This window comes from Bipolaris oryzae (assembly GCF_000523455.1).
Source record: "Bipolaris oryzae ATCC 44560 unplaced genomic scaffold scaffold_152, whole genome shotgun sequence".
Classification (NCBI taxonomy): Eukaryota; Fungi; Ascomycota; class Dothideomycetes; order Pleosporales; family Pleosporaceae; genus Bipolaris; species Bipolaris oryzae.
Window position 1 is genome coordinate 40,346 of NW_006911428.1, and position 27,836 is coordinate 68,181.

Here is a 27,836-nt window from a genome sequence, read left to right on the forward strand (position 1 = left end):
GTGCAGAGGATGTAGACGGTGTAGAGTCGTCCTACAAGCTTGGCTGGTCGAGGGCAGCCGTCGGGCGCTGCTGTGGTCCCTTCAGTGGGGGGCGTGGTCCTCGCGCAAGAATACCCAGGCGGCACATGTAGCAGCCAGTAGTCGCCGTATGTGTTGCCCGACAGTGCAGTGCTTTGCGGGCGAAGAATATGGCGGCAATGTCAAGACTGCCACGGTGGAGCCTGGCTATGGGGAGACGTCAGACTTGAGGGCGCTGATGCCGCAAGCTAGTCGGTACCATCCCGACCACGCGGGAGCCTAACCAACCACCACGACACCCATCGAACGACCTCGTCGCTCAGCTGGAAGAAATGCTGGCATCCATCTTGGCTCAGGGGCGAGCGATGCGTTCATCAATGGGTCTGGGAAAAAGATGCAGCTCCAACATGCGCGACACATCATCTCTCCAGCCTGCGCACGCGACATCGCAGAGCCTTCTCTCCCAATGCCATCTAATTACACACCAAGACGCAGCCCAAGATTGCCCTCGGCTTCCTTACCCTGTTGCGTGCGACCCAATATTTCAAACCAGGTCGGTTGCACTATAAATTCAATCGTCATGCAAAAAGTATCCACGCTTCCGACACGGTGACGTAGCCCTCTGGGATATACCCAGAGAAAAAGACCCGTGGGGGCCAGGCTCTCTGCCATTGAGTATACGTACTACACACCTCACTCGCTGCACTGATCCTGGCTGTGCACGTTAGTCATTAGATAAGCTCGGGAAGGAAGAGAACACCACCTTTACACACACACACACGGACCGCTCTACCTGTCTGGCCCCCATGCTGCGGTCGCCGAGAGCGCCACCAACGCCGACCTGCCGACTTGGTTCAGCTGCACAAGGCTTCCAGCTATGATAACCTGCTTGCATTCGGGGCCCACACAGGTGGTGTGAGCAGGAGTGAACCTCGCAGTACCGACACGGGAACCACTCACCAAAAAACGCCACATCTTTGCCCGACGTACTCGACAACCGACTGACCATGGACGACTTGCTCGAGGGCTACATGGTGCTTGACGCAATAGGCGACTTTCTTGAAGACCGCTCGCTGACCCATCGCACCAAACACCCCGCAACAACACCACAGTCGCAGCCTGGTGCACAAGCCTCTACCGGGTCACTCACGCCCATATCTGATCCAGACCAGAATAGCCAAGGGTACGTCCCTCGTTCGGTTCTCGTGGCCGAACTGCCTGGAGCCATGTCCTCGACGTATCTAATAGACACAGTGAGGCCCCGAAAGGCGCGCGAAAACGACGAGGGCACAACAAGAGCCGACTAGGCTGCATCGCTTGTAAGAAAAGAAAAATAAAGGTATTCCTTCCCCACCTGAAGTAGCTGTTTGCGATCCTAAAAGTTGTTACGTAGTGCCAGGAGACATGGCCGTCCTGTGCAAATTGCGACAGGCGTGCGCGTAGGTAGCCTATCGTTTGTTGCGCTGCATCGTGACTGAACACCAGATAGTCGTCTGCAGGTACCCAGATGTATTCAAACATGCGCAGCACGAGCTGCCCAGGCCCAAGCCGCCGAGCCCACGACAGGTTGTCCAGCTCTCGGACAAGCCCATCATGTATAGTCCAGACGATATGCAACTCTTCCATCACTACCTCACTGCCGCATATCCTTGCATTCCAAGCAACAACGAGCAGGTCTGGACTCGGCATATTCCTCTCAAAACTTACCAGGTAATTACACCTTGTACCCACTACACATGCCAAGCATCCACAGTCGCTGATTGGCATAGTATCCTTACCTTATGAATGCTATGCTCGCTTTAGCAGGATCCCATCTTGCCATCCAGGTCGAAAATCCAAACAACCGCCTGGCACTCCGGCATAGACAGAATGCCATTGTAGGACTAGAAGATGCCTTTGCTCGATGGCCGCCGTCTCCAGATGAATCTCACGTCATGTTTGCAGCGTCCTTCCTGTTGTCCCTGCAATGCAGTTACCTGAACGACGGCTTCTTAGAGCACTTCATCTCTTTGAGAGGGTGCTCCCTACTGTCTCAACTCATTGTCGCCGAAGGGTTCAACGGCCCTTTCGTGGAGCAAACAGGTGTAGACCTAATACCTGTCGACACGGCAACACACCAATACTTTGGGATCGGTCAAGATATTCTTCGTGAAGCCTTGCTATCCCTCAAAAGTTTCTCAAAGTTCATGACCCCAGAAATACATCCAATTGAAAAGGCTGTAGTCGGACAAACCGTGGTAACACTTCAATATCTACTTTGCCCTGATGTCCAGCCAGAAGGCAGAGGAACGACAGTGCCAGACATCGAAGGTACCGCCGACCCTTCGCAATCGACTAAGCCTTCTAAATCAGGTGCTTCCGCGAACCCCTTACTCCCATCCAGCATGGCAGACGTATTTCACGAAATTGACTGGGACAATATCACCACAGCGCCCGCTGGCTCCCCCTCCCCCGTCCGCTCCTTTCAAGGAATGATGGCAGTCCTAACCATATTCGCTACCTGGCCGCAAGAGGCCCTTGTCCACATCTTTGACTCAAACAATCGCCTCGGCAACATCATCCTGGCGCATTTTTCCGCCATCCGCTTCATCCTCGCACCAATGACGGCAGAGCAGAGTGCGCTGCGGACTCCGACACGAGCAATTGTACAGTGGTCAGCCAAGATCATTGCCAGCATTGATGGCTATGATAAAGGTGGAGAGTGGTCTCAGTACGTGGAGTGGCCGAGGAAAATCCTCAGGTGCGTGGAATTTTGCCTTGAGAAGCATCGCGGCTTCACCATAGGCGATGTACGAGATTTGTTTTTGCGCGACCCCGGTGCTTTCAAAGAGGGACGAGCACCAAGGATTTGAAAGATCTAGGAATTATGCATGTCTGCGAAATACGCATCTTCTTCTAAAACTTACACATCTCTCACCCCCTCACCACATCGTCTCCGCTCTCCTCTCCAAACAAAACGACTCCACAACTCTCGCCTCCCTATCACCCTCGCACCCACAACTTCCCCTCTCTTCCCCACAAACCTGCAGCCCCCATGCACATACCTCCAATCACTAAACCACTGCAACTCCCCCGCTTCAATAACATGGCCACCGGCAACAATTGCACCGCCGCATCCCTCCACCTCTCACAATAAAACCCTCCTTCTCGATCCAGGAAACCGAAAAGCTGAGTACACGCCTCGCTGCGAAAAAGATAAAATCCAAATCCCCAATTTCAAAATACGACCAAAAATGACACATTTTCCACAAAACACCTTCCGCGGTGCGATTTCGCAGCCAGGCCAGCGCGGGACGCAGGGGCCACGGTGCGAAACTCGGGTCGTAGAACGGTGTTCAAAAGGGGGGACGTCGGTATGCCGTTTGTGTGCTTGAAGTCTGAGAGTTTGCGAAAAAAGGGAAGGTACGGTCTTGCCGTGTTCCCAGAGGGCAATGGTGTAGGCGTAGCGTTTTCTGTTGCGCCGCATGTGGGTGAAGGGGTCGTAGGGGGATTGTGCAGGTGAAGGAGATAGAGGATTTGACGCGCCAAGTAGTATTTGTACGGGACGAGGGAGGGGTGGGTGTGGAAGAAGCTATTTAGGAGAATGAGTTTGGGGGGGGGGGGGGTTGAAAAGGGAGGGTTATGGAATGTTGAGGATATGTGTTGCCAATAGTCACAATTATTTGTTAACACATGGGGAAAGTGCGTTCTGAGACTGAGAGATGTGCGTGAACTGGGGCATCTCTCGAGATTACCATTCTTCTTTACCAAGTGATGATTAGCAGACAAAGGAAGTGCGCAACCATAGGTCGTCAGAACTGCCATGACCAGATGTGCTTCAGCTCATCAAACGGTAGTCTTTCTCATCGTGCTGATCCTCGAGGAATCTATTCGCATCTTTAGTTAGTTTTCTTATCCGGACCTGCAGTTCCTCGAAGCTTATTCATGTTAAATGTCGTTGTGAAATAGAAATCCAGAACCGCGGTCGGCAGATAAGACCACGCGAACCATACAATCCAGCTCATCTTGCCCTCCCATATCCATCTCGTCTTGCGGAACAAGCCATCGCCAGCGAGCACCTTGTTTACACAGCTATGCGCATACTGTTTGGTGTCCATGCCGAGCTCCTGGCTATGCTTGAGTCTTCGCTGGTACTCTGCCGCCAGCGGCTGCATATATGAGCCAGGCGGCAGCGTGCGCTCTTCACGCGCAATATTCGATTTCACGCCGCCCGTGACAACGGTAATGACACGGACGCCCAGCGGCGCGAGTTCAACACGCAGAGTGTCGGAATACGCGTGCAGCGCCGCTTTGACGGCGTTGTACGGCGCGCCCCATACATACGGCATGATACCTGCCAGCGACCCCGTCTGCACAATTGTGCCTTTTGCTTCTATCAGAAGCGGAGCGAAAGTGCTGCACATTTTCATTAGGGAGAAGAGATTTGCTTGGAAGAGGTTGTGCAGCTCAGTTTCATCGTAGTCGAGTGCGGGCACGACATAGTTGCGGCCTGCATTGTTGTAGAGGATGTCGAGTTTGCCCCCGGTGATCTCGGTCACGCGTTTGTGTAGGGACGCGATGGACTCGTTGCTGTTGAGTTCTAGGGGTAAATAGGTTATCCGCGGGTCGGGGGAAGGGTATTTGGCGGGATCGCGGACGGTGCCTAGTACGTTGAAGCCTTTTTTCTGGTCGTCAGCGTTGGGTTGTGCATGTGTATATATACGTATACGCGTGAGTATACATTTGGAGTGCTTGGCATACCCCTCTGAGCGAATTCCAGGGCGAGGTAGTGTCCGATACCGCCGGGCGTGCATCTGTTGGTGTCGGCATTGCTTTTTCTCTCGTTCGCTTACACAGGGAGAAGGATGCAGATGCATTGCTGCAGTGCTACATACCCGGTGATCAGCGCATACTGCGGCCTCTTCTTTGCAGCCATGTTTTGCTTGGAGTTTTGGTCGTCTGGCAAATGTATGTTTGTATGCGTCGGACCGTGATAGCGTTCCAGAATTCTCATACGTATGCTCTAAGTACTTAGTCCCACTTTCTCGGCGGTTCTGTCCATAGCGCGTCGACGTCATTGCCGCACATCCGCGGCCTTCTTTCTTCACAAGCACCTTCGCGTCCTTAGTTGCTATGCTATCTTGCTCGTGCTAATGCCTGACTAATCATTGCTATTCATCTTCGCACAAAACATGTGCATCCTCTTTCTTCTTTCTGATCATCAGCTCCTTGTCAATTGCCGTCTTACCTAGTCAGATAATACAGCCCAACGCAGCCCTGGTCCCGAAGTGTCTATCTGAACATCAGCATTTTCCTCTCTCTCTCTCTCTCTCTCTCTCTCACTATCCATACTATCACACATCCAAAGAAAGCCATCATGACGTCTGCAGATTGGTTGGGACAAGTCGTCCCTACCCTTCTCCGCCCATCTATACTATTGTGCATATCAGCATATCGTACGACATACTGCACTATCCTATCCTCAGTCAACGGGTTCTGACAACCGCACAGATTTTGTCATGACAATTTTCGAAGTAGTCTTCTATGAGTGGAGCCCCTTCACTCTATTCAATATCAACAAACTGCGATTCAAAGCCTTCGCCCGCCTTTGGAAGCACAATGGTAAAGCAATGTCTACCGAGATGCCCGGTCCTACTTTTGAACTCCTGTCTCAGTGCAAAGGCGTGATTCTCGACGTTGGCCCTGGCTCGGGAGAAGTGCTGTCTCGCTTCGACCCGAATCTCATCGTCGCAATCTACGGCGCTGAGCCTGCCGAGGACCTACATCCTGGACTTCGGAACAATGCCGAAAAAAGCGGCCTAGGGAGCAAATACCATCCGATGCTCTGCGGCGCTGAGCCTGAAAGTCTGATCCCTGCACTGCACAAGAGTGGCATTTTAGATGTTAGCGGGAAAGGAGGCTTGGCGTCTGATGGTGTGTTTGATGAGATTTGCTGCACACGCGTACTTTGCGGTGTACCTCACCCAGGACAGACAATCAAGGATCTCTACAATCTCCTCAAACCTGGTGGCCGAATGGTAATCTGCGAACATGTCGCCAATCCGTGGAGAACTCAGGGTAGTGTCGCGGCGCGCTTCATGCAACTAGTGTACACCATCATTGGCTGGCCTTTCTTCATGGGCGGATGCGAACTCCAGCGACACACATTAGAATATTTGAGAGATGCTGGAGAGTGGGACAAGTTTGATCTGAAATACTATGGTCCTAAGGACTGTATTCCTTTTGTTGTTGGCGAGCTGATCAAAAGGCATGGCGAGTTGGAAAAGAGCTATGCTCAAGCTATCAAGGAGTAATCTGAGGGGTATTGCACATATTGGATGGGCCATCCACAGTTCATGGGAGATAGAGTGTTGACACCTATATCAAATCAGGTCAGGTCAGTGTAGCACGTTCTTGTGGGAAGCCCTTTAGATGATTTGTATACAGCGATAAAGTGTACATTGTAGTTAAGATTATATCTTATTATGTCTAATGTTTGTACATATCCAGCTCTATGAGACACACCTCTAGCTTTTGAAGATAATCGACACCCTTATTTACATGACAAAGAAACCAAGAGCCATAGCCAACAAAGTGAACCCCAAGTTCTGACTTCCAAAACTTCCTACCGCAGCATTCGCGGTTTGCTCAGCTGGACTAGCAGTCGATGACGCGCTAGTACCCGCTTCTCCATTGGCGTTTGATACAGGAACAGTAGCAATACCCGATGGTACCGGTGCCTGGGAAGGAAGAGCCACAGGCGAAGAGACGCCCGAGCTTGCTGGTGCTCCTGAAGGGCTTGGTCGTGAGCTAGATGAACCGTTGTTTTGTCCTCCAGAGCCACCCGGAGCTGAAGAAGGCGAAGCCGACGCGACCGGAGCACGCGAAGCAGTACTTGAAGATGATCCCGCACTGGCCGTACCTGTTGGGCTCGCTGCAGCACTAGTCGCACTGCTTGCTACACTGCTTGCGGGCGCAGCTGATGGTAGATTATCGGGCAATGGATTTGCATTTCCACCCTCGCAGTTCGCCTCGCCTCCGAGCTTCACTACCATTCCTACACCCGCCATCGGGTCCCGGAGCCCATTGTCGTCCTGGAACTTCTTGACATCAAACGCCTCGTTTTCTCCTGGAACCTTCAAATCGGTGATTTGCCTTCGTCCGGGGTTGGTGTACATCAAAAAGGTGTACTGTCTGTTGTCGCCTGTCTCGCCCACAGAGCCTGGGGCAACGTAATCAACGGCTGGCGCGGTGTCGGTGGCGATGTTGGTGATATCGAAGTTGTTCTTGAAGTTTGCACGGGCATAGTGTAGTTTACGCGCGTTGGTGCATGTTGTGTCCACCATGATGATGGTGTATAATGTTGTCGGGGAAATACCATTGCTATCCCCCAGAGCGAACGTGGGTTCTTGTGCTACGGCTAGATGGGTGTGAGCTGTTGGTTTTCCTGAAAAGTCTTCACTGACTACTGACCATCTTTTTCAAAAGTTGTTCCGTCTTTGAATCCATTAATCGCTTGGTTGGTGTAGCTGACTTGGACTTCGTCACTGCCGAACCCAGCTTGTAAATCTTGGGGAATGACAGTTCCGCCTTGTGCAGCTGTCTGAGATACAAAGGCTGCCAGTACCACTACCTTCCAGTAATAGCGAGAAGCCATGATTTGTAAATTACAAAGTATAGGGGGGATACGAGAATTTTGAGAAGAACGGAATGAACAAAAAAACACTTAAGCACTGCTTAGAGTTGATATGGAGCCTGCCCTCTTTCCAAGGTGACTTGCAGCCCCAGGTTATATATACATTCTCAGCGACCTCTATATGAACAAGGCTCTATACGCACAAACAATGAGGAGTAATAGGATCTACACTAAATGTTCCGCCCGAGGCTGTTCAACGCATGCCAACCCCGGAAAAAAGTCGCAGGATCTCACTAAAACCTGATCAAAGTAGAGAGCAGCATTGCAGATCCATTCGTCTTCAGACAGCAAGCGCATAGAGTCTCGGCAGGTGCCTATTCCGTAGTCTGTGGGCGCCTTGGGGTACTTGTCAGCTGTTTCGGTTTCAATGCTGTTTCAGCCGACGGCTACCATACGCTCGCGAGCATTTTGTAGCCTGACTATAGCAATATTTACATAACTGCGCCTTTTCTAATTCTAGGAGCCAAGCACCAAGGGCGCTTGTAAAGTGCAAAACAGGTTATTGACAACGAAGGCTGTGACAAGAAGTGGGTTGCCCAGATTTCAAGCCACGTTGTACACGTTGACATCTGGGCATAGACCTGAGTAAGTACTTAGTGCATGGCGCCACACAGACTGTCTGATACTGTGTTCAGGCAGTACGCTGCCTCGCGTTCATGTTCATGAAACTTGATGAGAGCTGTACGAGCAACGATGGTTTGGTGTTGCTCAGGGCTTGGCAACCACACGCGCACCGGATAGGTGACTCTGATGGATAGCATGCAAAAGACAACACTCCCATATTCAAGGCATAACGAATAGTTGACTCGATGTAAAGTATGGAAAGGATGTCCCTCGTAAATAGCCATGTAGGTGAGAACTAATCGGAAACCGCGTTCGCGCTACCGCCATTGTTCTCGAAGGTACCCGGACACTAGTTCTTCCAGGGCCGCATCACGTGGCGCCTCGCTTAGAATTTCGAGCCGCCCACCATCTCCTGCTTGCACTTACCAGCTTCGACCACTCCTCATCGTCTATCAAACACAACCGCCAAAATGACGAAGCGTGCGTATGCCCTACGGTTTTCAGCGAATTGGTTATTGACGGCTATGTAGGCACAAAGAAGGTCGGCATCACCGGAAAGTACGGTACCCGTTACGGTGCCTCTCTCCGTAAGCAGGTCAAGAAGATGGAGGTGCGCATTACCCTGGATACTCCACACTGCCAGCAGAAACGAGTTGCTCACGCTCAGGATAGATCACACAACACGCCCGCTACGTCTGCCAGTTCTGCGGAAAGAACTCTGTCAAGCGCGAGTCCGTTGGTATCTGGCACTGCCGATCATGCCGCAAGACCACTGCCGGAGGAGCCTACACCGTCTCGTAAGACATCCCTCGATAGCCCCGAGCGCAATATTATCCGAGAATCGGGCGTGCGAAAGGAAAAAAAATCAGGACATTACTAACAAGTTTACCAGTACTCCCGCTGCCGCTGCCACAAGGTCAACGATCCGCCGTCTCCGAGAGATTGCTGAGGTTTAAGGGAACATTGGGCACTGGGGTGGAGTTCTTCGAGCGTTTTCTCTGCACCGGCAATCATGGCCCGATGACATTGCTCAAATGCAGCATTCGGATGCCGGTCTCATAACGATCATGGGTTTATCAGGAATTCATACAAAACAATGGCACCTTTATGACCAAGCAGACCACTGCGCGACAAGGAAAAAAAGCAGTAATTGTACCGACAATGCTCATTGCTTGCCTGGCGTTGCCTGATACCAATGTGATACAAGCAACTTGGGATTCTTCTTCATTTGCACGTGCCAAGAATCGGTCAACGTCGTTAATGACATGTAGTGAGGAAATATTCGCTAACTGTCTGCTGAATGTTCTTAGTCGGCCACCCTTGAAGTCTTATGTTTCTCGGTGGAGATTGCGCTAACAGCCGTCGAAATGATCTTACGAATTTAACTTGGCTAAGAGATTCACCAGCATTAGCACACTCGTCTATGACATTACACTGCGATGTGTACTCAATAAGTCAGTTCAAGTATTTGGTAAGACTGACTGCCTGAGTGAATGTTCTTTCTATCATTCAGCACTAACGTTGCGCGGGAAACATGTGTCATTTTAGAGTATCAATGAGTGCTGACTATCAAAGGCAAATATCTGATCCTGCATTCTACCTCGTATATACTAACAAAGGGATATGTATTAACAGAAGTCAGCCGCGGGGACACAAGAGCCTGCAATTCTTACACGTGGACTGGCGGGTGGCGAAAGTATATTTCATATCGTTTTTCTTTCTACGATCGATGAGCTAACAAGGTTCAAACTCGGTGAACATTCCCCATGTTCGACATGGCAAAGATGTTGTTCTTGGCATGGGTCCGAGATCACTGACGTGGGCGGAGTATCCTCAAGGAACATCTCGATCAGACCACATATACGCCGCTGGCAGGCGTGTGCTCGGGCCTTTGCGGCTACGATGCACAAACCCAGAGCTTATCGAAACGCATGCAAATTATGGGCTCACGATACCCACGCACGACGTCATGCCGCAAATCTACCGACTGATCCGCACGCTAAGTGGAGTCCCGCAGAGCCTCAACACCAAACTCTTCGTCCGATCCCAAACGCTAGAGCGCATAGTGGCGGCACACGTTACGGATATCAGATTTTCACCCGATTGTTCTCCTGGCCACGACGATAGAGGTCTTGTCCGTAGCTGTGCACAGACGATATGACGTTGAAGGCGAGACTGCATGGGTGGCCTCTCTGCTCTCGCATCCTGCTCGAGTCCTGTTTGTCGGGCGTTTACGGTCACTGGCATTGGTGAGATGACTGCTAGCCCATACTTCCCCTGCTTTTCTGCCATGCCGGTACCTCGCCGGCATCGATAAGTTGAAATGTTCGTGTCTCCGTTTTAGTCCTGGGTTTGTCGTGGCCATCCCTTATTATCGCGCTCACCCGCGTCTTTCGCTCCCGCTTCTCCAACACAATTCTCCCCATACCTTCGCCAACATGTCCGGATACTACGGTCCATCCTTTTACAACAAATCTTCCCGACCACCGTCTCTAGCAGCATCAAGAGCAAACTCATCCTACCGAGTCGCTCAAAGTGCGCCAGTCACACCTCGAAATGGATCGATAACTACACCCCGAAACGGCTCCATCCCTTATACGATCGACGGTTCCACTGCTGCTCAGACGGCTGCGAACACTGCCGCCAACACCGCTCCTCATACCGGCACCTCTACATCCGCTTTCTTGTCAAGAGTGAACAGTAAGCTCGCAAATGAAGACAATGTCTCTATGAACTCTGAGATTCTTCGCAATGAAAAGGGTGAGCTTATGATCGGGAGGATCGCCGGTGGAAAACATCTCACAGATGATATTGAGGATATCGATCCTGCTTGTGGACCCATCAAGCGCGTCGATTGCGACATGCCCCTTACACTGACGGAAATGGTCAACCACGAAGGCAAAGAGTACATTGTCTTGAGCTTCGCGACTGGCGATAAGGAAAATCCTTTTAACTGGAATCCCTGGCACAAGCGCAGCATCACTACGATGCTGAATTTGATGACGCTGTTTATTGGCCTCGCGACTACGGCATACAGCTCCGGTATCAACAGCATGTGTGAAGAGTTTGGTGTCGACGCTATATACGGACAACTCGGACTATTCACGTTCAACATCTCCTGCGCTATCGCGCCGATGGTGCTGGCACCTTTCTGTGAGCTTGTCGGCCGCAAAATCGTATACGCCAGCGCCTTCCTATGCTTCTCACTCATCTTCATCGGCCTCGCACTCGCACAAAGCATCGGCACAATCATTGGTCTCCGCCTGCTCCTCGGTCTCTTCGGATGCGTAGGCACCATCCTCGTCGGCGGCACATTCGACGACATGTACGAGCCGCACAAGCGCGGGCGACCCATGGCCATGTTCAGCTTCGTCGCTATCTTCGGTACGGTCGCCGCGCCCATCTACGCTGGCTTCATCGACCAAGCACTCGGCTGGCGCTGGGTACAAGGCATCCAAGGCCTCGCCAACATTCCCCTTCTCATCCTCATCTTCGTCCTCTTCCCCGAGACCCGTGGCGGTGCTAAGCTTCACAAGCGCGCGAAGCAGCTCCAAAAAGCCACAGGCGACGAGCGCTACGTCGCTGAAGACGACATTTACACGCCCGACGTCAAATCGATGCTTAAAGCCTCGTCTGTCAAAGCCCTTCGCATGCTCGTCACCGAACCCGTCGTCTTCGCCTTCGGTCTCTGGATCGCCTTCTGCTGGGCCGTCGTCTTCCTCTTCCTTTCCGTCATCCCCATCACCTTCACCGAGAAGCGCGGCTGGAACGAAGGCGTCAGCGGTCTCCCCTACATCTCTCTCGCCGTCGGCACAGTCCTCGGCTGGGCGGCGCATCATTTCCAAATGGCAAAGTACAACAAGCTACAATCCGACCCTAACGTGCGCGTTGTACCGGAGCATCGTCTCTATGGCGCTATGTTTGGCGCCGTCTGGCTCCCCATCGGCCTCTTTATTTATTCTTTTACTCAGTACCAGCAGCTTAGCTGGGTAGGGCCAGTCATCGGTCTCGCACCCATCGCTTTCGGTATCTTCTTCGTGTTTGAGAGTACGTACTCGTACACTGCGGATTGCTACGGCGAGACATCTTCGTCGGCGATTGCGGGTCAGGGTTTGATGAGGAATACGCTTGGGGCTGTGACGCCGCTGTTTGCCAGTGCCTTCTTTCATAATGTGGGGAGTCAGTATGCGGGATTGATTCTGGCGCTGTTTGGTACGGTGTTGAGTTTGATTCCGTTTGTTATGTTCAAGTATGGGCATTTGTTAAGGGCGAGGAGTAAGTTGGCGAAGGAGTATTAAGAATAGTACGGAAGATGTAGGGTAATTTTAGTATATTAGGGTTGAATGTTGTAGAGCTAACGTTGTTCATAAGTGAGTCGGTCACCCAAGTGAGTCGGTCAGTCAAAATCTCACCAAAATTTCAAATTAACAGGGGTCGATGTCTCAATAATTAGATATTAGAATCTTTTAAAGATCTAATATACTACTTCCTTATATATAAAGACTATTTCTAGAGATTTTAAAGAAGTTCTATACAGTAGTTATTAAGATCCTTACTATATACCCCTGTTAAACTATAAAACTAGTAATAACTATATAGATATTATAGCTATTAAGATAAAACTATAATATTTTCTTTATTATATAGATGCAGCGATTATTTGAGATTTTTAAACTATTTTAATATCTAGTTATTAAGATATCGACCCCTGTTAATTTGAAATTTTGGTGAGATTTTGACTGACCGACTCACTTGGGTGACCGACTCACTTATGAACCACGTTAGTTGTAATCAAGCTTTTGATTTTGTGAAGATGGGTATTCATGATCTTATTTTTGGTATGGAAATATTTTTTGTCTTGTGAAGAAAATAGCGTTTTTTCAGCGGAAATGTTAGCAGTGATGCTGTTTACTGGCACAATCGTGCTATAGTCACTGTTGCAAAAAGGTTCAGCCTCGCAAGCAAATTTCCTAACTGAAACAGCCGGATTTGCAGTGTTGTATATCTTGCTACCTATCCTCCAAAATAATTTCAAATTGAAAATCTTTGATAAGAATTACTATTCCAAGTACTATATCACACCAATTCAACACCGAACCCAAACCCTTTTCTCTTCTTAAGATCCGCAGTAAAAGAGTTGTAGAGTTTCGTACTGGCGAAGCTTTCTCAAGTTATTCTCTTCGACTGAAGAAGTGATTCCTGGACTCGGGATCATTCAGACTTCTCCTGTGGCGGCGAATGAATACCAAGATTGGCCTTTCTGGAGATGGCATAATGGTGTGAACGATGCCTGACTTGACAGTCTTTCCTGGATGAAGTCGATGCAATAGATGCGCTAGTCTTGCTCAAAGCCAGAAAAAAAGGTCCATTGCGATTCAGGAATAGGCAGGTGGCGCAAAGCTGTGGAATTGTGGGTAGTGGTGGGAAGTTGTAGGATCCTTTCCGCGATGGGTGTCTGCGATGCTGAGTTTGGTGGGGAATCTAGAGTTCCTTGATGGTGATGGTAACCTAGTATCCTGCCGCTGATTTACTTGCTGAGCAGTTTTTCGTTCTCTCCTGAGAGTTAAAGCCGGGTGGAGCTGTGAAATCGGACTTTGAGGGAATGACAATGAGTTCAAAAGGCGATTTGAGACTTTGGCCAAATCAGCTTGGAACGTTGGGTAACAATTTGGTTTTGTTTAGGTGGGCTGTGGATACAAAACTGAAGCTGGTCATGTTAGAGTGATAGTATCGAAATGCTACAACCGCCGGGATGTCGATGCAAGATGATACGACACCTGGGCTGAAGTTGTGCATGATGGGAACCGCTGCCTGTAGCTCACACTTTTCGACAAATCCCCTTAATTGCCGGCGCAATTTCACGGGTATAAGACTAGGAAGAGATGATACATTGTAGAGTTGGAGCTATTGGTTTTGCGCCTTGTTCAGGGCATCCGTGGCAGCGCTGACTGACGCGGTGTCAGAATCGTTGTATGATACTTTGACTTCTTTTCCGGTACGAAAGTCGCGGTATGCCGGGCTTCGAAATGGATGGACGTCTTGACTAAGAGGAAGGTTGGATCGTGACATATTGTCGTAAACAATGCTGTTGTTGTGGAAAACCTGGTTACCTGTCACGATTGTAGAGCTAGTGACGGGATCGATGCAGGTTATGGCATGGCCACCGACTGTTTTCTGAATTTCAGCTGTAATGGCAGATTTACTTTGATGCTTCAAAAGAGTAGTAGGGTAAATGCCTCCTGATACTTCGCCGATAACAGCGACATTACGAATGATTACGTGGCTCTGTTTGTAGTCCTTGATGCCAGATGTTTAGGGATTAGCTGAGGCGAAAGCCTTGGGGGCACATATATAAGTTAAAGGGCAGTAGAAAGCGGTGAAGTGCATGGTGATCGACATGGGGAACCCGGAGCTGAATTGCCGATATTATTGTTCGTCACCAATGAGGGATATGCGGCATCTTTCAAGGATCGGCTCCAGATTGATCTGCAGGCTCAATGGAGAAATATAGATCTATCGCTGTGCTTAGAGTAAGCTCGCTACAAGCCTCCATTAGGAAATCGCCCGATTAGGCGACCGTGTAGTCCGAGAGAGGAGGCTGGGGTCTAAACTAGATCTTTTGGGTGCAGTCAGTGTGTGAACACCATAGTTCAGGAGATGCCGTTAGAATCTCCACCGACGTCTAGTTTTCGTCGTCACTAAATGAATATAGTAACATTACTTTTGTGTATAATCTTGTACGTATATACATATGTATAAATTCCATCTATAACGGGTATGTAGTTTTGCTAGCTAAAAGGTATCTTGCTGTCCAAAATTGCGCATGTAAAATCCACGTGTGCCCTAGTCTCACACAGGATAAGGGCTTCATGCTAGGAGCTCCAAGCAAGGAACAAGACTACCATGACCTGGTCGGTAGCGCAGGGGCCAAGGTCAGATCGGAAAATAGCCAAAAGCGGTTCGCTACTGCTTCTCCGATAACATAACGGGGAGAGTAGAATGCTCATACCGTGCGACTCGTATCTGGCCGAAAGAGTTTGGTTGAGCAATATAGAGCAATGTTGGTTGCGGCTGGTGGCCTTTCTCCACAACATAAGCCTCCCCCGCCCTTAAGGGTGGTAGTGGCGGCTACAAGGTAATATACAAGGCTGGTGCAGGCACAACTTTTGGTATGGTTAAGGATTCTTAGGATTGACAGGTGCCCCAGCCAATAATTTTGAAGAAAAAACCATTACCACATGGCGTGTCCAAAACCACGAGGGTATGAAGGAGAGTCAAGTTTTATGTACATGTGCCAGTGGGAACGGCTAAATGTGATTAACAGCCAAGGATGGAATATGCATATCAATGCTGACAGAAAGAGTAGAGGGTAAGAGGCAACAGCGGGTAGCGGACCGAATGATTTCGTCCCTAAGACCTCTCATCAGCCATTGCGTGGTGTTGCAGGAAGAAGACTGCGTGGAGCGACGGACAGGGTTTGAGTGCGGGCCACCGCCACAGACACCCTGGCTTTGCACATCACCCACGGACCACGTGTAGCAGCATGGGTGTGGATAACGTTAGATGCATGAGAGTAGGGCCCTTGCACCGGCTAGGAAAGCTAGACGAGTAAAATAAACGACATGATTGGTCGCTCGGGATTGAACGAGGCTCTAGAATAGCTCCCCTCTCATCACACCTTCTGGCTGACGAGAGCCAGGCACGCGCCGACCGCATTTCGGGTGCCAGCCGTATGCGACCCATTTGCCGCAGCAATTTGACTAGAGAGTCTTGGAGCAATCGACTTGGCCTTGCGCTCAGTAAATCTCGCACCAGACGTCCGCAATGAGGAAGAAAGCCGAGTGCGAGCTTGTATCGCTGCCAGCTTGGGCTAGTATAGCACGTGATCGCCATTGTTCACTCACTCATTCACCAAGCGAACGCTGCTAAAACGCCGGAACAGTGCTTTTGCTTGTTTCGAATATCAAGCCACATTGACCAGCTAGGGTGCCCCCCACAATTAACATCAGCAACATACCACTGGTTGGCATTGCAACTGTATTTCCGATCTTTACCCATCCCAATGCTAGCCATACACACTACGGACAACATACTCGTCCGCACATCATTACGCCGCATATAGTCAAGGGCCCAGATAAGCTCCCGTTGCGGCTACCGCAATCGCACTAGCCAAGAAGGAGCATCTCAAGATTACTTCTTATAATAACCTCCCAGACCTTTTCACCACTTCTTTCTTAGCACCCAACTCTCTGAAAACACCTGGCATTCTCAAACCAGAACAACCGCCGCCATGAGTTTGGGACCAGGTGGCTTCGAGGCTCCCCCCAACGGCGCCATGCCTTCCGACAGCTCACTACACAATCAATCCCACCACACCGACAGCCTCACAAACAACGACAGCATCTCCAGTGCCGAGCAGAGGGAAAAAGAGGTTCATCAGCTCGCCAGGAAGTTCACACAAAACAGCGTCTACTCAACTACCAGCCAGAATCCTTTTGCAGCTGAACCTGGATCTAAACTTGATCCCAATGGCGGCAATTTCAGTGCGCGTGCTTGGGCAAAGGCCATGCTGCAAACACATACCGACGACAACCAAGCGCATCCTCTGCGCACACTAGGCGTATCCTTCAGCAACTTGAATGTGTATGGTTTCGGATTCGATACCGACTACCAGAAGAGCGTTGGCAACATCTGGCTAGAGGCCGCCGGCCTCGTTAGGAAGATCATGGGCCAACGCGAGCGCAAGATTGAGATCCTACGCGATTTGGAGGGTCTAGTCGAGGCTGGAGAGATGCTTGTCGTCCTTGGTCCTCCCGGAGCGGGATGCTCAACCTTCTTGAAGACTCTCACTGGACAAACTCACGGCTTCTATGTCGACGACAACTCGAACCTCAATTACCAAGGTAAGAATAGATGCCCTTTAAACTCACTGCCTCCCGCTGACAATCTCTAGGTGTGACTCCCAAGCAGTTGATCAAGAATTTCCGAGGAGAAGCCGTCTATACCGCTGAAGTCGACGTTCACTTCCCCAACATCACTGTCGGAGATACCCTTTTCTTCGCTGCCCGCGCGCGAGCCCCACGCCATATTCCTGGAGGGGCTACCGTGGACCAGTATGCCGAACACATGCGCGATGTCATCATGGCCAGCTTCGGTATCAGCCACACGAAAAACACCATTGTCGGAAATGATTTCATTCGCGGAGTATCTGGAGGAGAGCGCAAGCGTGTCAGTATTTCTGAGGCCTGTCTCAGCCAGGCACCGCTACAATGCTGGGACAACTCTACCCGTGGTCTTGACAGCGCCAACGCTATCGAGTTTTGCAAGACGCTACGCATGCAAACCGAAATTAACGGAGCTACCGCCTGTGTTGCCATCTACCAAGCACCCCAAGCTGCCTACGACTACTTCGACAAGGTCCTGGTTTTGTACAAAGGTCGCCAGATTTATTTCGGACCTACCGCCCAGGCTAAGCAGTATTTCTTAAACATGGGTTTTGTCTGCCCCGATCGACAAACCGATGCAGATTTCCTCACTTCCATGACCAGCCATCTTGAGCGTGTTGTGCAGCCTGGGTATGAGAACCAGGTTCCCCGAACGCCCGATGAGTTCGCTGCTCGATGGAAGGCCTCGCGCGAACGCGCAGAGCTCCTGAGCCAAATCGAGATCTACAACTCGAAATACACACCCGGTGGCGAGCATCTCGAAAGGTTCAAAGAATCCCGACGAGCCCAGCAAGCCAAGGCCCAGCGTGTATCGTCGCCATATACTCTGTCCTACGTTCAGCAGATCAAACTGTGCCTCTGGCGTAGTTGGGTTCGATTAAAGGGTGATCCTAGCATCACCATTTCTTCGGCCGTGGGAAACGCCATCATTTCTCTAATCATCTCCAGTATGTTCTTCAACCTCAAAAACGATACTGCGAGCTTTTTCCAGCGCGGCTCTCTCCTCTTCTTTGCCATCGTCATCAATGCCTTTAGCTCCGGTCTCGAAATGCTTACCCTCTACGCCCAAAGACCGATCGTGGAGAAGCACTCTCGATTTGCCCTCTACCATCCGTCCGCCGAGGCTATCGCGTCTATGCTGATGGATCTGCCGTACAAGATCCTCAACTCCATCGCATCCAACCTGATTCTCTACTTTATGACGAATTTGCGGAGAGAGCCTGGGCCTTTCTTCTTCTTCGTCTTTACCTCGTTCATCCTTACCCTAACCATGTCTATGTTTTTCCGATCCATCGCATCTCTGACCAGGTCGCTCGTCGAGGCGCTGCCATTTGCTGCCATTTTGATCACGGGTCTCACAATGTACACTGGCTTTACCATTCCAACGGGTTACATGCCCGGCTGGTCTCGCTGGATGGCCTATATCGATCCCATCGCATTCGGATTCGAGTCCATCATGGTCAACGAATTTACCAACCGCGAATTCCTTTGCGTCAACTACGTTCCTTCGGGTCCTGGCTATGATGTTAGTGGCAGCAACCGTGTTTGCTCCACCGTCGGATCTGTTCCCGGACAGCCCTTTGTCCTCGGTGACGACTACATCAGGTCAACATATGGTTACGAGGCCAGCCACAAGTGGAGGAATATCGGCATCATCTTTGCTTTCATGATCATTCTCTGCGCCATCTACCTGGTTGCTTCTGATTTCATCACTGAGAAGAAGTCCAAGGGAGAAATCCTTGTCTTCCGCCGTGGACACAAGAACTTGGACAGGAGTACCGGTCAAGACGACGTCGAGGGCGGCAGTGAGCGTACCACTACTGCGGCAAACACCAAATCTGATGAAATTGCCATTATTGAGCAACAAACTGCCATTTTTCAGTGGAAGGACATTTGCTATGATATCGAAATCCAAAAGGAACGTCGTAGGATTCTTGATCATGTTGACGGTTGGGTCAAACCAGGTACCTTGACGGCCCTCATGGGTGTCTCTGGAGCCGGAAAGACTACTCTTTTGGATGTTCTCGCCAGTCGTACCACCATGGGCGTCATTTCTGGTGAAATGCTCGTTGACGGAAAGGAGCGAGATGACTCGTTCCAGCGCAAGACTGGTTATGCCCAACAACAGGATCTCCACTTGAGCACTGCTACCGTTCGCGAGGCTCTTACCTTTTCCGCTCTTCTCCGCCAGCCCGCTCACATTCCTCGCGAGGAGAAGATTGCCTATGTTACTGAAGTTATCAAGCTCCTTGAGATGACCGAGTTCGCCGACGCCGTCGTTGGTGTCCCCGGCGAGGGTCTCAATGTTGAACAACGCAAACGATTGACGATTGGTGTCGAGCTTGCCGCTCGACCAGCTCTGCTTCTCTTCCTCGACGAACCTACTTCTGGTCTTGATTCTCAGACATCATGGGCGATTCTCGACCTGCTGGATAAGCTCAAGAAGAACGGTCAAGCCATTCTTTGCACGATCCACCAACCGTCCGCCATGCTGTTCCAGCGCTTCGATCGCCTCCTCTTCCTCAAGTCTGGTGGCCAGACTGTGTACTACGGCGACGTTGGCGAGAACTCCAAGATCCTCATCGACTACTTTACGCGCAATGGCGGACCTCCATGCCCGCCTGCTGCCAACCCCGCAGAATGGATGCTCGAGGTTATCGGCGCAGCGCCCGGCTCCCACACTGATATCGACTGGCACGACACCTGGCGCAAGTCACCGGAATACGCACACGTTCAAGCGCACCTCGCCGAGCTCAAGGAAGAGCGCTCTCGCATGACGGACCTGAACCGCACCGCTTCCCGCCAGGCCCACGACGCCGCCAGCTTCCGAGAGTTCGCCGCGCCCTTTTGGTCGCAATTCTACGAGGTCCAACTACGTGTGTTCCAGCAGATCTGGCGCACCCCGACATACATCTACTCCAAAGCCTTCCTGTGTGTCAGCACCTCCATCTACATTGGTTTCTCGCTCTACAAAACGCCCAACACGCTGCAAGGCCTGCAAAACCAAATGTTCTCCATCTTCACCCTGTTCTTCCTCTTTGGCCAGTTCATCCAGCAAATCATGCCGCACTTTGTCGCACAGCGCGCTCTCTACGAGGCGCGCGAGCGCCCTTCCAAGACGTACTCGTGGAAGGCCTTCATCCTGTCCAATATCATTGTCGAGCTCCCCTGGAACACGCTCATGTCGGTCCTGCTCTTCCTCTGCTGGTACTACCCGATCGGGCTGTCGCACAACGCCGAAGCCACGGACTCGACTGCGCTGCGCGGCGCCCAAATGTGGCTGTTCGTCTGGACCTTCCTCATGTTCGGTTCTACCTTTGCGCACTTTATGATTGCCGCGTCGGACACGGCGGAGAACGCAGGAAACACTGGCAACTTGCTCTTCACGCTCTGCGTCATTTTCTGCGGTATCCTCGCGACGCCCGAGCAGATGCCGCGATTCTGGATCTTCATGTACCGCGTCTCGCCGTTTACGTACCTGGTGGGCGGTATGCTGGCGGTGGGTGTGGCCGACTCGTCGGTCACGTGTGCGGCGAATGAGTATCTGAGGTTCGACCCTGTCAATGGGACTTGCGGCGAGTACATGGCGCAGTACCAGGCCATGGCTGGCGGGTACGTACAGAACCCCAGTGCGACGGCCAACTGCGCCTTCTGTCCCATGGGCGACACAAATGTGTTCCTGAAGACGGTGCATGCAGATTACTCGCTTGTGTGGCGCAACTTTGGCCTCATGTGGGTGTATATCGTTTTCAACGTCTTCGCCGCTTGTGGCTTGTACTACTGGGCACGTGTGCCCAAGCGCCCGACGATTCAGAAGGAGGCGGCGCCGATTCGCGCGGAGGGATCACTGGATAGCGAGACCGTTGTTGGAAGGAGTTCTGCTGTCGAGCAGCAGGATGCTGAGAAGAGAGCTGGGTTTTAGGGTCCTGCCTTGAGTCTTTCTCTCTCTCTCTCTCTCTCTCTCTCTCTCTCGCTTTTCTTGTTTCTCTCTTCATGATTCAAATATGGAAGCTCTTATTGTCTTTTGCTAGCTTCTATGGCGTTTTCTTATGCTCGGCGATAGCATACTATATATATAACTATAATTCATCTTACAATTGGCTCCTCCTCTGTAGGAGTGTTTCATCGTTTGTTAGTAGAGCTAGTAGTAATTTGGGCTGCTAACTAGTTGACTGCTCGGATGTAGAGCCGTGGGAAGAAGGAAGGAAGGAAGAAAATGAATACATACCCTTTGCCAAAACCTTTTGCATTGAAGATTAAAGTGAAGTTGTATTCCTAATAGTTGACGGGATTTGTAACAGTGGTTGTTGTTCCTATGGCCCACTGTCCTGCTTAGCTAAGGGGATCCTAAGAGTTGAAGTCTCAAATCCACTTGTTTTTTTTTGGTAAAGATTAGAGATCTAAGAATGTCTATAATCTTCTTTGGAAACATACTCCCCTACCCTTTCTGATGCTGCCCGCATGACTTTTTAACCTTTACTGCTGAAGTAGTTTCCTCGCAACATTTTTTTTCCTTTGATTATGATCTTTTCTGAGAACCTATCGTGTACGTTTCTGCTGCTTCAAATATTTGAGGTCTGTGTAGAAGTTTAATACAAAAAAGCAAGTAAATAACAGTGGAATGTTGCACTGAAACATGATTCCTTCTTTATGTGAACATTTTCAAATGCCAAAGCCACTAGAAATAAATATAGTAGTGGGAGATAGTCCAAAGTGCGTATGAAATGGAGATGGGTTTAGTGTGATGTGTTGAAGATGTAAAACTCGATAGGCACCAACGATTGGCAGTGAATGTTTGAATGATAAAAGGTCATGTAATTTGTCTAAAACATTCTACATTGAATACATCTATTCGTTTCCCAAAGGATCCAGGTATCAAAGGGTAATTATGCAAATTGAGAAACACCATGCATGGGCTGCCCCAAGTTTCCTTTACAACACCCAACTCCATGATCAGTTATCAATAATCAGAATAACGGGAGTGCGAAAACCAAAGATACTATGATAGATTCACAACTCTGTGCCGCTTGGACGAATTGACTCGTCTTTGGATTCGTCTTTCCATTCATCGCGACCATACTTGATGATGTCGGCTTGCTCAAGGACCCAATACTTGGAAGGGGCGTTACCTTCGCGCGCAATTCGCGCAGCATTGACTGCAGCCTGTCCGAGGATCTTCTGATCCACACCTAAAGCGAAAGTGTCAGCAGCTTGGTTGTCCGGTACGTGCAGTGGAAAGAAGGGAAGGAATTACATACCAATCAAGTCTTGGAGGCCTTGGCTAATCTTGTGAATGTTTCCAATGGTTGTCTCAAGGAAGATGGACTTGGGCCTCTCGCGATCACCGACAATCATGCCTGGCCTTAGAATAATGGCGTGTTCAAAGTCCAAGTCACGGATGGCATCTTCGACGCCAATCTTCATTTTGCTGTAGGGTAGATTGCGGCCGACAAAACTCCGTATGAGGCCGGCAGAGATGAAAACGTAGATGCTGGCACCAGCAGCCTTGGATGCCTTGGCCGTCTCGATGCAGAGATCGTGATCGATCTTGCGCTGGTTTTCGAGCCCACCAGCCAGGGCGCGTGTGGTGCCGATGCCATTGAAGGCGACATACGGCTTAGGATCCCATTTGGAAATAATGTCCCCCCACTTTGACGTATCAGCTTCTAGGATGGCTTCAAGCTTCGATGACTGGGCTCTTGGTAAGCGTCTCGAGATGGTCTTGATGGAGACGTAAGATTCATTGGCAATGAGGGCGCCGAGGATATGGCTGCCAACAGCACCAGTACTGCCGAAAACTGCCGCTGTGGTCATGTCTTTTTTTTCTTGCAAGGGCGTCGGAGCAGCGTAGATCGGTAGTAGGTAGGATGAGTAAAGAAATGATGATAATATCGAAACGAAAATTGTCGAGTGGCACCGGGTGGATGCAATGCGGCTGAACGGCGAAGGGTGAAGGGGCCAATGGCAAGCGTCGGCAGTGGCTGACGAGAGCCACATGGGTTTAATCACCGAGAATTGCGCAAGTCGGAAGGAGGAGGGGGAAAGGCGACCATTGACTGCATGTGCATGCACCCACCGGGGATGGGGATCTGGGGGCCAAGTGTCCCCTGTTGTACGTGGCTGATAGGATGGGTATGCACATGTGCATGCGCTGGCTGACGACATGCATACCAGGGCTTGTACAGTATCGTGCCCCGATCCTTGGCGATGCTAAGCATCCGAAGTTATAAGCAGCCGACTGGCGCATAGTCTAGCGTGGCTTACGGGATATCATGTCGGGGCGGGACGCTGACCCTCGCAGCTCGCGGCTCGGTGTCGTGAGATGATGGCTTACCCCTACTTGTGCATGTCGTTAGATACTTGCCTACAGACAAGCGTTAGCTACTAGCGGTGTGCGGTATAAGCCATGGCAGGGGCGTTGCGGCCCGCCGGGGGCGCTATGAGCCCCTGTCTCTCGCATGCATCTTGTCCTTGTCAGACCATGAAGACTTGGAGAGAATACGTGATTGGGCCCTACGCAGTACTTGCTTAGTGCGTACGAAGTTTTGACACTGTGTGTGTGTGTGTGTGTGTGTGTGTGTGTGTGTGTGTGGCTGAACGCCTCCTGTGGCTGAACACCTCCCGCGGCTAATCCTCGGCCTATTCCGTGTAGTTCTGTCTGGTGAGCATAGCATCGCGCCGCCATACTTGCACTGTCTTGGCTGTCATTGTTTCCACCTGTTTTCCGTATGTCCTGTCAGATCATTCTTCTCAGGAAAAGTAAAATAAACTCGCACGCCAGGCCCCCAATCTGCCCGAATCGGGTAGCGAGAAAAGGTAGGTCAGCCACTCAGTACGGCTACAGGGGTCATTTTGTGCTATCCACTTGATCCTTTTGCACAAGCTTTTAGCAATAGGGGCATCGAGGAAATGCTGCAATCGGACAGCGTCTGGTCGGTAGTTGACTGAATCTGGAAATTCCCTCTTGCAAACATACTCGAGCCATCTCGACAGTAAGAAAAAAAAGTCTATGCTTGTAGAACGGGTAAAACTGGTAGAACGGGCAGAAATGGCGGAAGCTTAAAAGCAGAGCATGATTCCATCATGGAGGTTATCACTACCCTTCAGTTCACGCTCTCTCTCAGCTTACACTGGCCTCGTTCTCGCTATGCGTTCTGTAGCTTCTTTTGTCAGCCTTTCGGCTTGCCTCCTCGCGTCCAGTGTCACTGCCGCAAATACGCCACTCACCGTCAATGGAAAGAAGTTCTACCCCCAGGACATCATCACTAGGGATGTAGTCGTCGTTGGTGGCGGTTCCAGTGGCTGTCATATAGCGGTCCGCCTGCAGGACGCCGGCAAATCCGTCATTGTTGTCGAGAAATCCCCCAGGCTCGGTGGTCACGTGGCAACTTACACTGACCCAGCAACACGTAAGACAGCTGAGCAGGGCCTGGTGACCTTCCATAATACTTCATACGTCACCGACTACCTCACCCGCCTCGATATTCCTCTTGCTCCCATCTCTTTCTCCTCGACAACCAACTTGGACTATGATTTGCGCACTGGCAAGCCCGTCAACCGGACCTACAACCCCACCCAGGAAGAGTTTGCTGCAGGTTTTGCAGGCTACAGCGCACAGCTTGCAAAGTATCCCCAGCTGAACGATGGCACGTACCTGCCATACCCTGTCCCCGAGGATTTGACCATGCCATTTGGCAAATTCCTCGAAAAGTACAATCTCACCGGCGCCCTCATGCAGATGTACAACTTCAACTGGGGAACGGGCGACTTCCTATCAAACCCCACTGTCGAGCAAATGCGATACTGGGGAGCCAACACGGTCGCAGCTGTCACGACTGGCAGCTTTCTCGTCACGGCTCGTCACAACAGCAGCGAGATTTACACCAAAGTCGGTGCCGTCCTGGGTGCTACTTCCAGTGTTCTCCTTAACTCCGAGGTTACCTACACCCGCCGAAGTGAGGGAAAGGCCGGCGTCCAGCTCATTGTCAAGACTCCACAGGGATCCAAACTTCTTATTGCCAAGAAGCTCGTCATTGCTATCCCCCCCAAGCTCGATTTTGTTGCTCCCTTGGACCTGAGCAGCACTGAAAAGGACTTGTTCGGAAAGTACATTGACGCGGGTTACTATGTCGGTGTGGTCAGAAACACTGGCATTCCCCCCAAGACTGTCATCACAAACGCCGCACAGGATAAGGCATACAACTTGCCTGTCCTTCCAGCTGTGAACCTCATGAACCCAACTGCTATCGATGGTGTTTGGACCATCTTCTCGAGCACCCTGCAAAGCAAGGCTTCGTTCCCCTGGGCCGATAATGCAGTCAAGGCTGACATCGTCCGGTCCATCAAGGCACTTCAAACGTCGAACCCGGACAAGTTCCAACAGACTGAGCCGGAGATAATTGAGTGGCACTCCCACGCACCGTACTTTTTGCAAGTCAGCGCAGAGGAGATCAAGAACGGCTTCTACGCTAAGCTCTACTCCCTGCAGGGTCTGAGGAACACGCACTTTACTGGCGCCGCTTGGCGTGTACATGACAGCAGCCAAATTTGGAAGTACACTGACACTCAAGTCCTCCCCAAGCTTCTTGCAGGTTTGTAATTATTATTCTTTGATACTTCAAACCATGTAGATAGGATAGATAGGCAAAAAAGTAGGAGCGAGGTCGTCGACCACCCCTCCACTCTAGTGCAATTTAATGTAAACATAGTTGACAGCCGTTGGCACCATGTTGGTGGGATTTTGCCAAGATGCTTGTCTTCTCCCTGCACCCTGTATCCCTCACACCACGTGCAAATCGGTGCATATCGATAAGGCCACCATGATGCAACTTTGATTAACACGGCGATAGGCGCCGTTGTGACATGGTTCGTGACATCGACCAGTATGCTTGTCCCTTACCCTGCGTTCCTCAGGCCACGTGCAACTCTTTATGTCTCGAGAAACCCCCCTTTTATGCAACGTAACTAGTAACGAACATTGTAGTAGTACGTAGTCCTTGTCGTGACATGCATCGGCTTTTGGAATTTTCCGAAATGCCTTCCCTCCCCCCACTGTGTATACAAATCTTCATGTACCAAGAAAACCCCTCAGATGCAACTTAACTAACCAAGGTGGTGATGGACCTTATCGTAACATGCATCGGTTCTCGAACTTGACCGAGATACCTGTCTTCGCCGTGGGGGAGCCACGGCACGCACATGCAAACCATTATGTACCAAGAACATTACTCAGATGCCACCTAACTAATGCGGCGATAGCCCTTCATCCGGTGAGGCAAAAAAAATATGATACTCTATACGGGCCACTATCTAAACAAAACCTAACTAGGATGAATGGCACGCTAGAAAGTGAGTGACTTTATAGCTGTATAACATAACTATAATATTGTAACGGTTTCTACTTTCTGTACATACTATCTTTGTGAACAGTATACTAGACAGTAAAGCAATATCTGAAAGTTGAAGGGAACCAAAAAAAACACAAGATTAGCAAGGCGCAAATATCGAGTGCTGTAAATCATGTCGCACCGTACAACCTATCTTGTCGTCGCGCATTCATTTTTCCTGCTCACCAGGCACCCTTGCCCGAGACATATATGCATGGTTCGTGGACTAGCCCTCGATGCCTGTCTTTCGCCATGCCGGTGCCTATTCCCACCCCGGCACGGCAAGTCCCTGCGTGTCAAACAGAAAAAAAGTGCGAAAGTAACGTGCGAGCAACGTAGAAGGTGCTGTCCCGATGCATGATCTGCAGGAAGGCCTGTAAATAACGGTCCGAAAAGTGACACATTCGAGGTAAGTTTATGCTGACTCGGCATGAACCTTGGTAAGTTATTTTTTTTGCAAGGGCCCTGGGTGGCTGCTCGTCTCGAGAGCGTCTCTATCGGTTCCCGTGTGTTCATACGACGGGGAACCCCCTCCACACCGCTCCACATTACGATCGTATGTCTGTTACTGTACTGTACTCGGGGCCGGGTAGCGTGGTCAGAAAATGACAGTGGCTAATATCTTCTTGGCAGCTTGTGCGAGAGGCCATTGTGAATTTGGCTGCGTGCTTACGTAGTTGCTTAGTATGTTCATTGCTCCCTGACGGTTACACGGCGCGGTCATTGTGGCTCGTGGCTTACAAATGCATCTGCAGCTGCTTGCTATTCCACAAGGCCCTTTCCTTACGTAACCAAGCGGCAATTTTGAGAAAGAAGCATTTGCTAAATTTTGAGATGCCGTTAGGCTATTCCGAACACGATACTAGAGGAGTACATGCTTCAAGGACCGACTAGGACTACTATGTTTTTTTTAATGTACACCCCTGCGCACGGTACAGAACCAACTACTTGCATACATAGATCCGATCGTGACATGCAGGCAGAACGCAGGCCATAAGACGGTAATGCAATGCAAGAAATCAAAAAGAGGTTCTGACTCATTCTCCGTCGCACAGGATCCAAGTCTTGAAGTCTTCAGCTCAAACTGGCTCGTATTTTGACATGTAGCATGGTGTGGTTTGAGGCAAGACAGCCAATCAAAGAGGGCGGTTGAAGACGGATTCCTCTAGGTATGCGAATGGCGTCGTGTACATGGTACGTACACAGCATGGATTCAATGTGATGTTCATCCGACGTGGCTCCGACTGT

The 27,836-nt window shown here is 50.6% G+C and overlaps 9 protein-coding genes across 9 annotated transcripts; 6 read left to right on the forward strand and 3 right to left on the reverse strand.

The window, feature by feature from the left end:
* Positions 1-1,025: 1,025 nt before the first annotated feature.
* COCMIDRAFT_104220 (uncharacterized protein) lies at positions 1,026-2,870 on the forward strand (the record flags this gene model as incomplete). The annotated part of the gene is made up of 5 exons (XM_007693116.1): positions 1,026-1,201; positions 1,273-1,357; positions 1,412-1,457; positions 1,508-1,728; positions 1,788-2,870. The coding sequence occupies 5 exons, from the start codon at positions 1,026-1,028 to the stop codon at positions 2,868-2,870; spliced, it is 1,611 nt and encodes a 536-aa protein (XP_007691306.1).
* A 1,026-nt stretch (positions 2,871-3,896) lies between these two features.
* Positions 3,897-4,933, reverse strand: COCMIDRAFT_104169 (uncharacterized protein; the record flags this gene model as incomplete). Its single annotated transcript, XM_007693117.1, has 3 exons — positions 3,897-4,675; positions 4,759-4,811; positions 4,893-4,933. The coding sequence occupies 3 exons, from the start codon at positions 4,931-4,933 to the stop codon at positions 3,897-3,899; spliced, it is 873 nt and encodes a 290-aa protein (XP_007691307.1).
* A 441-nt stretch (positions 4,934-5,374) lies between these two features.
* On the forward strand, positions 5,375-6,311 carry COCMIDRAFT_39735 (uncharacterized protein; the record flags this gene model as incomplete). Its single annotated transcript, XM_007693105.1, has 2 exons — positions 5,375-5,453; positions 5,509-6,311. The coding sequence occupies 2 exons, from the start codon at positions 5,375-5,377 to the stop codon at positions 6,309-6,311; spliced, it is 882 nt and encodes a 293-aa protein (XP_007691295.1).
* Positions 6,312-6,554: 243 nt separating this feature from the next.
* COCMIDRAFT_8205 (uncharacterized protein) lies at positions 6,555-7,654 on the reverse strand (the record flags this gene model as incomplete). Its single annotated transcript, XM_007693097.1, has 2 exons — positions 6,555-7,417; positions 7,471-7,654. The coding sequence occupies 2 exons, from the start codon at positions 7,652-7,654 to the stop codon at positions 6,555-6,557; spliced, it is 1,047 nt and encodes a 348-aa protein (XP_007691287.1).
* Positions 7,655-8,727: 1,073 nt separating this feature from the next.
* On the forward strand, positions 8,728-9,213 carry COCMIDRAFT_8206 (uncharacterized protein; the record flags this gene model as incomplete). Its single annotated transcript, XM_007693098.1, has 4 exons — positions 8,728-8,737; positions 8,788-8,867; positions 8,930-9,054; positions 9,150-9,213. 4 exons carry the CDS (start codon positions 8,728-8,730, stop codon positions 9,211-9,213), a joined length of 279 nt encoding a protein of 92 aa, XP_007691288.1.
* Positions 9,214-10,695: 1,482 nt separating this feature from the next.
* On the forward strand, positions 10,696-12,555 carry COCMIDRAFT_29163 (uncharacterized protein; the record flags this gene model as incomplete). Its single annotated transcript, XM_007693101.1, has 1 exon — positions 10,696-12,555. One exon carries the CDS (start codon positions 10,696-10,698, stop codon positions 12,553-12,555), a length of 1,860 nt encoding a protein of 619 aa, XP_007691291.1.
* Positions 12,556-16,592: 4,037 nt separating this feature from the next.
* On the forward strand, positions 16,593-21,124 carry COCMIDRAFT_104159 (uncharacterized protein; the record flags this gene model as incomplete). The annotated part of the gene is made up of 2 exons (XM_007693118.1): positions 16,593-17,160; positions 17,211-21,124. 2 exons carry the CDS (start codon positions 16,593-16,595, stop codon positions 21,122-21,124), a joined length of 4,482 nt encoding a protein of 1,493 aa, XP_007691308.1.
* Positions 21,125-22,212: 1,088 nt separating this feature from the next.
* On the reverse strand, positions 22,213-23,016 carry COCMIDRAFT_104187 (uncharacterized protein; the record flags this gene model as incomplete). The annotated part of the gene is made up of 2 exons (XM_007693119.1): positions 22,213-22,391; positions 22,461-23,016. The coding sequence occupies 2 exons, from the start codon at positions 23,014-23,016 to the stop codon at positions 22,213-22,215; spliced, it is 735 nt and encodes a 244-aa protein (XP_007691309.1).
* Positions 23,017-24,349: 1,333 nt separating this feature from the next.
* COCMIDRAFT_104202 (uncharacterized protein) lies at positions 24,350-25,801 on the forward strand (the record flags this gene model as incomplete). Its single annotated transcript, XM_007693120.1, has 1 exon — positions 24,350-25,801. The coding sequence occupies one exon, from the start codon at positions 24,350-24,352 to the stop codon at positions 25,799-25,801; it is 1,452 nt and encodes a 483-aa protein (XP_007691310.1).
* Between the last annotated feature and the right edge of the window lie 2,035 nt (positions 25,802-27,836).